The following is a 7,480-nucleotide window of genomic DNA, read 5'->3' on the forward strand; positions in this document are numbered from 1 at the left end:
CAGTGGCCCCCATTCCTCATCTCTCCCAGGGTCCATCTCCCTTATAATGTGAGTTTGCAGCTCCTCCCAAGAAGGATAGAGTCTGTTTCCCCTTGGGCTGGCCTTGAGACTGTCCATGGCTAAGGGATGATAACCGTAAGCCAGATCTGAGCAGGGGCCTCTGGAGGGCTTGGGCCCTTCTGCTCTCTCTTGGAGTCCAATCAAGCCTCCATGTGAACAAACTCGACAGCCTGCTGGCTGATGTTACCACGTGGTCCTGTTGCCCCCGCTGCCAGCAGGCTGACCCCCAGAAGCAGAGCCCCCTTGTTGACCTGTTCCTGCCACAGACACACAAGAGAGCCCTGCTGAAACCACACGACCTGCCTCACTGGGCCTAGTTTAAGATATCAACCCAGCCCTGACCGGCTTAGCTCAGTGGATAGAGTGTCGGCCTGCGGACTGAAGGGTCCCAGGTTCGATTCCGATCAAGGGCATGTACCTTGGTTGCGGGCACATCCCCGGTAGGGGGTGTGCAGGAGGCAGCTGATCAATGTTTCTCTCTCATCAATATCAGCGGATCAATGTTTCTCTCTCATCGATATTTCTAACTCCCTATCCCTCTCCCTTCCTCTCTGTAAAAAAAATCAATAAAATATATATTTTTAAAAAGATAACCCATAAAATGATGAGCTAAAAAGCAGTGGGCGTTTTGAGCCACAAAGTCTAGGGATTGTTTGTTACACAGCAATAGCTGATTGATACATATGGAGTGCCCAAGGGCAGAGCAGGATAAAGCGTATGAATTGTCATTGTAATGAGTGCTCTATGAGCTTCAAATTGATGAAAATTTGAATCTTAGAAGAGACACAAAGACTTAAATTGGCTCTGGTCCGTATGCCTCAGTGGGTTGGGTGCCATCCTGTGCACCGAAAGGTTGCTGGTTAAATTCTGGGTCAGGGCATATGCCCAGGTTGCAGACTGGATCCCTGGTAGGGGGCATGCAGGAGGCAGCCAATCAATGCTTCACTCACATCGATGTTTCTCTCCCTCTTCCTTCCTCTTTCTCTAAAAATCAATAAAAACAAACACATCAGAACTCCAATTGGTGGCTTTTTGTTTTTAAGACTTTATCATTAAAAAAAAAAAAAAGTAGAAGACATTAGAGAAGGGAGGTAGGAGGAGACAGGAGGGGGGTGGGCTGGGAGGATGAAGGGAACCTCCCCAAATATCGGATCCAGGTGACCCTCCTCCCCTGACGGCCCCAGCCCACCCCAGTTCCCTCTCTGTCCTGGAGGTGGGGGACCCCAGCCACCATCTTCTGAGGACCCAGGTCGCAGCTCGGGTTCCTGGCAGCGGTGAGGGCAGAAGCGGGGCAGAGCTTGGAGGCCTTGTCTTTGTCCTTGAGAGGCCCCCAGCAGGTGCTCAGGCGCCCCGTGTCCTGGCGGGGCCCCAGGGAGGTAGGCGTTGAGTGGGAGGGCCGTAGGAGATGGGGGCCTGAAGCCAGAGGTGGGGACCGGAACCAGGTGTTGGCCCGCTGGTCACAGTTCAGAAGCTGGTGTCTGTGGAGAGGGGAGGGGAGGCCGCGTCAGGGGGTGGGGAGGGACCAGGCCCCCCCATGTCAGCCCTTCTGAGTGGTCCCCACCAGCCCCACAGTGAGAGGGATGGAGAGAGAGAGAGAGAGAGAGAGAGAGAGAGAGAGAGAGAGAGAGAGAGAGAGGTTGGACAGAGGTTTCCCTATTTCCAAAAGGGATCAAAAGCTACATTAACTCATCTGAGTATGTGAGGAAACTTCAGAAAGGAGAAGAACGAGAGAGAGGATCAGAACAAAATAGAGGGAGAGAGACAGTGCTGGAAAGAGATAAGGAGACAGTTAAGACAAAGAGAGAGGGAGATAAAGAGACAAAGACAAGAGCGGGCGAGGGGAGAAAAGGCAGCCCCCCCCACCCCCCGCCAGGAAGTAGGATGAGAAGCTGCCAGGCCACCCCATCCACACGGGTCAGAGCAGAACTGAGACCCCCACTGACCAGCCAGGCTCTGAACAAACCTGTCCGTCTCTCCTGCCCGGGCTCAGGCCCCCAGTACCCTCATGCCTAAGCCCTCCCCAGGCTCCTCTCCCATCTCCCAGCCTTTCTGCTGGCCCTGAATTTATTACCGACTCCCCAGCTCAGGCCTCTCTCCCCCTCATGTGTGTGGGGTGGAGAGGGGCTGTTTCTAGCTTTGAAGTTTCTAGGTGCGCTGGGCCTTTGCATATGCTGTTCCCTCTTCCCCTGCCTCACTCCTATTTTCCTGTCTCAGCTCCAAAGTCTCCTCCTCCAGGAAGCACGCCCTGAACTCACCACCCTGGGTCTGATGTCTTCTCTGGGCTCCTCCGACTCCTGAGCTCCCTCATCCCACCCTGCCCACTCTGGGTCATCACTGTCTGAGGCAGGTCTCCCCCACTGGATTTTGAGCCCCACAAGGGCAGGGCTGGGCTGTCAAGGTGACTGCCATGTTCCCCGTACCACCCAGCACAGGGCCAGGCCCAGAGATGCTCAGGGAATGTGTATTGAATGAATGAATGAATGAATGAATGCTAAACTAAGAGTTTCGACTTCATCAGAGGGCACTAGGGAGCCATAGAAGGTTTAATGCAGAGAGGGTCAAGATCTGATCTATGCTTCAGAAAATCCGGGTAGCCTCTCAACCCTCAGCCTTTGCACATACTGTTCCCTTTGCTTTTCTGAGCTGAGTGAACCTGCACAACTGAGCTCTTCTCTCTGAGCCTGTTTTCTCATCTGTAAAATGGAAATAATAATAGTTTCTCCCTCTTGGGGTTGTTGTGAAGAAGAAACTCTAAAACCTTAAGACCTGGGAGAACAAGAGAATGTGTCCTATTACTTTGCCCCTAACTCCTACCCAGGGATTCCTATTCATGCTCCAATATCCTGTCCAGGGGCCACTTCCCCCATAAAATTTTCCCAGATATCTCAGAGACAGTGGACAACTCCCTCCTCTGGTCAACCTGTGTTTTATTGTTTCAACGGTGGCACTGGTTTCTGATGTCCACTTCCTCACAAGCACAGAATCTTTCTCAAGAGCAGGCCCGCCCTAGCTGGTGTGGCTCAGTGGATGGAGTGTCGGCCTGCGGACTGAAGGGTCCCAGGTTCGATTCCGGTCAAGGGCACATGCCCAGGCTGTGGGCTTGATCCCCAGTAGGGGGCGTGCAGGAGGCAGCGAATCAATGACTCTCTCTTATCATTGATGTTTCTATCTCTCTCTCCCTTTCCCTTCCTCTCTGAAATCAATAAAGATGTATTTAAAAAAAAAAAGAGCAGACCCTACCTGCAGCGTTTCAGGACATGTGTGTACTAGCATGTATGTATGTATAGATGGATGGATGGATGGATGGATGGATGAATCATCTTCCCCCCAAGCCTTGGAGAACCTCGGTTCAGGGACCGACGCTGCCCTGCTCTGGGTGGTCCATGATTGGAGTCCACAGGCCTCACAGAGATGGATGGATGGGTGGATGAATCACCTTCCCCCCAAGCCTTGGAGAACCCTGGGTTCAGGGACCGACGCTGCCGTGCTCTGGGGGGTCCATGATTGGAGTCCACAGGCCTCACAGAGCTGCACAGCCCCCAGCCCAGCAGCCCTCGCATTGGCCACTCACACTTCTCCTGAGTCCTGCCTCTATAGGTAATGCCACTCCCCTTCCAAGTTCACACTCATCCCCATAGATCCTGGAAGACAAAAGAGGATTAGGGGGTCCTCACCAGGCACCCCATAGGCGCCACAGTCCCTCTGGCCCTTTCTGACCCAGGGGGTTCCTCCATCGGGACAGACTGAGCCATTGTCTAAGACCATGCTGGTCATTTAAGGAAAAGTGGAGCCTTCCCAGAGGTGGGCACCCGGAAATCGGCCCCCTGTTATGCAAATGAGGCCCTGTCTTCATTATTCATCACCATAATCCCAGAAGGTGAGGCACCTTCAATAGAGGAGGGGCCTGGTGCTGGAGGTGTGGCTTAGTTAAGGGGCGGGGCCTTACCTGGTGGCCTGCCAGTCATGTGTGGCTGTGTTTCTGTGTAGCCCCCCATGGGCTGGCCCTCTGGGCTGAAGGCGGCACCCTGCCCTGCGGGAGGGGTTTAGGGGTGCAGCCTGAGCCCCAGGGTGCCTGGGTCTGGGCTTTGACCCTCCTCGGGGAGCACTGGGCCCTCTCTCCCCACCTCCTCCTGGTACCTGTGCGGTTGGATTGGTCTATCATGGGTTGCACGATGCGTCTCCGGGCGTTAATGAACCTAGAGGGGGGGTGGGAGGGTTATGGACATGGAGGAGGGTGTAGGGGGGAGGCAGAGGTGAGCACAGAGACAGAGAGAGCTGGGAGGAGAGGGCTGGAATGGGAGGAGAAGGCGCAGGTCTCCCCGCGCTCCGCGGGCTCCTTCAGCACCGCGGACAGCGCCCGGCCTCCCGCCCCAGCCACCGAGGCCCCTCACCAGTTGTTGACTTGCAGGATGGTGAGTCCCGTGTCCTGCGCCAGCTGTTTCTTCTGCTCCTCCGAGGGGTACGGGTGCTGTGGCCACCAGCAAGAGTCACCCTGCCTGCGGGGCCACCAGCTGGTCCCCGAGGCCGGCTGGCGAGCCCAGGCTGGGGCAGGGGCCGGAAGAGCCAGCGAGCGTCCGAGCTTCCCCCTGCACCCCGAGGCCCCGCCAGGGAAGCAGAGCCAAGCTTCGGGCAATTAGGCCCGTGGGCGCCCCGCCTCCTCCAGCAATTAGAGGCTAATTGCCCAGCTCTCATTCGGGAAGACGGAGCTGGGGACCGGGCTCCATTGCCGGGAAGGGAGGCAAACACCCAGCCCCGGCCTCTGAGCCCGGCAGGGCCCTGTGCACGGCTCTCCCTGCCCCACTTTCCCGTCCTCCATGCTTCTCTCCCCTCCCCCTTCCCTGTGACTCGGTCTCTCCTGTCCATCTGGGCTCACTCTCTCCTCTGCAGACGGGAGGTGAGGCGGCCCTGCCCCCACAGAGTCTGCTGGCTGGCGGGTGGCTGATTGATGGGTGGGCGGCCAGAAGGGCAGATGGTCAGATGCAGGCGGGGTGGGTTGGGGAGGGCTGAGTGAGTTAAGAGCCCTGAGCAGCACCTGGCACACAGGATGCTTTTTCCTGGCCAGTCCCCCCCCTCCTGGACACCCTCCCTCAATGCTCCCCGCCTCAGTCTCCTGTCTCTGGGTGCCTCCGGGGCCTCGGGCTCTGTGCCCTGCCCCCGGGGGGGAGGGCTCTCACCGAGAGGTGCTGGAACAGCCAGGCTCTCATGATGTTCGTGGCCACCTTGGGGAAGATGCCCCTTTTCTTGTTCCGCCGCCGCTCGGGGTCCAGCTCCTCGTCCTCCCCCCCAGAGCTGGGGGAGGCCACGCTGGTGTCCAGTCCGTCTCCTGAGGGGGGAGGGGCGTGCTGTGCTTGTGGACGTGAGGGTGCGAAACCGGAGGCTCAGAACCCTCACCCAAGACACTACCTCCCCACCCCCCGCCCCCTTGGCAGTCCCACGTGCTGTCTAACTTCAGTCCTCAGTCTGGCTCCTCATTTCCCTTCTACCTGCCCCCCCTTACCCCCTCGAGCTTCTCACCTGGGTCACTGGAGTTGTCCCCACTCTGGGAGGCCAGGCCCCCGCTGGACGGTCCTGGGGTCCCCAGATGCACAGACCCGCTGTCTTCCTGGTCCCTAAGCCAGGAATTATTCTGGGAAACACGAGTTGGAAGTCACCGCACAGTCGCTAAGACCACGGGCTCTGGGGCTGGGGCTTCTGGGTGGCAGGCCTGTCCCTGCCTCTCCCCTGGCTGCGTGACCTGGGGCAGGTCACCTCCCCTCCCCGTGCCTCGGTTTCCCCAACTGGATAATGGAAGACTATCCTGGTCCCCACCTCACAGAGTGTGGAAACTCAGGGAGTTCATTTACACGAAGGCACAGCAGTCACTCCGTAAGGATGAGCTTACACGGGCCTATCTGTGGCCCGTGGGGCCGGAGGCGGTTCCGAATTCAGAACCGGTCACATTTTTAGACAGTAAGTCAGCACACAGCGCACACGCCGTGTGTTTCATGCCACCCCCAGCGGGGTCTGGGCATAACCTCGTCATCAAGCTCATTAACGTTTCTGCAGCAAAATGTATGGACATTTAACTAGGTGGAATAAATAAAGGCTATAAATAGCGTCTCATTAGTTCAGGTCAGATTTTGCTGCCAAATGAGTTCGCACTAAACTTATGGGCACGGGGGGATGGGGGGGAGAGGGAACAGCTTTCAGTGTTTAGAGCAGTGATGGCGAACCTATGACACACGTGTCAGAGGTGACATGCGAACTCATTTTTTTGGTTGATTTTTCTTTGCTTAATGGCATTTAAATATATAAAATAAATATCAAAAATAGAAGTCTTTGTTTTGCTATGGTTGCAAAGATCAAAAAGTTTCTATATGTGACACGGCACCAGAGTTGTTAGGGTTTTTCAAAATGCTGACACGCCGAGCTCAAAAGTTTCGCCAAGAAACCCTGGGTGCCCGGCCTGCCCCAGTCATGGCCCTCGACCTGCCCGCTGCCTGTAAACAGCCCCTCCCCAGAGGACCCGCCCTCTGAGGCCTGGGGAGCACAGCCCAGGACGCTGGCCCAGGGAAGCGTTCCGCAGGCTCGTCCTGTGTGTGCAATTGCGTGCCTGGTGCCTGGAGGGGGCTTGTGTGTGAGCTGCAGGGGCATCGGGTCTGAAGGCTTTAGGGTGGACGTGACTGTCCCCTGCACGGGTTCCAGCGCTGGATTCGATCCACCGCTGTGGGTGAGCCTCCACGCTGGCGTGCGTGAAGCTGGCCTGAGACTGTGACAGTGCGAGTGCCTACATGGCCTGGTTGTCGCTGGACGGGAGGTGGCTGAGGCGTGGGTGGAGCTGAGACATGCAGTGGGTTCTGAGGTGGCTGTGGCTCTTGGGATGGCCAGGGGGCTGTATCTGACTACCATCGAGTGTGTGGCTGTAGGTTGTCCTGTTTGTGAGACTGTGTGTGGTTGTCCTGGTTCCTGCTCCCGAGGTGGGCAGCTCAGTGACTATATTGGGTGGTAACTGCTGAGGGAGTGAGTCGGGGGCTGTGTGATAAGGAATATGGCCTGGGCTGCGTGGATGAGCGTCGACCAATGAACCAGGAGGTCACGGTTCGATTCCAGGTTGGGGCATGTGCCCAGGTTGTGGGCTCGATCCCCAGTGGGGGGTGTGCAGGAAGCAGCCAATCAATGATTCTCTCTCATCATTGATGTTTCTATTTTTCTAGCTCTCCCCCTTCCTCTCTGAAATCAATTTTTAAATTTTAAGAAAAAAAAGAGCAGAAGATTACTGGGGAATTCTGGGACCGAGTGGGCGGAGATACCATGGTGTGGCGGAGGGTCCTTGGGTGTGACTAGCGTGAGGCACACCCAAGTCCGGTTGGGGCATGGCAGCACGCCTGTATCTGGGTGCAGGTGTCATGCTGTATAACTGCTGGGTGTGTGAGAGAGCGCG

General features: G+C 56.7%; 1 protein-coding gene across 1 annotated transcript in view; it reads right to left on the reverse strand.

The window, feature by feature from the left end:
- Positions 1–1,085: 1,085 nt before the first annotated feature.
- The window catches only part of MEIS3 (Meis homeobox 3), a 20,025-nt gene continuing 13,630 nt past the window's right edge, over positions 1,086–7,480 (reverse strand). The window contains exons 6-12 of the mRNA XM_015569332.1: positions 5,575–5,686; positions 5,235–5,383; positions 4,452–4,528; positions 4,198–4,256; positions 4,007–4,090; positions 3,632–3,701; positions 1,086–1,538 (exon numbers count right to left, since the gene is read on the reverse strand). Coding sequence (XP_015424818.1) covers positions 3,652–3,701; positions 4,007–4,090; positions 4,198–4,256; positions 4,452–4,528; positions 5,235–5,383; positions 5,575–5,686 — 531 coding nt within the window. The 3' untranslated portion in view covers positions 1,086–1,538; positions 3,632–3,651. The remainder of the gene's footprint in view (positions 1,539–3,631; positions 3,702–4,006; positions 4,091–4,197; positions 4,257–4,451; positions 4,529–5,234; positions 5,384–5,574; positions 5,687–7,480) is intronic.

The sequence above is a fragment of the Myotis davidii genome, unplaced genomic scaffold (assembly GCF_000327345.1).
Source record: "Myotis davidii unplaced genomic scaffold, ASM32734v1 scaffold566, whole genome shotgun sequence".
Classification (NCBI taxonomy): Eukaryota; Metazoa; Chordata; class Mammalia; order Chiroptera; family Vespertilionidae; genus Myotis; species Myotis davidii.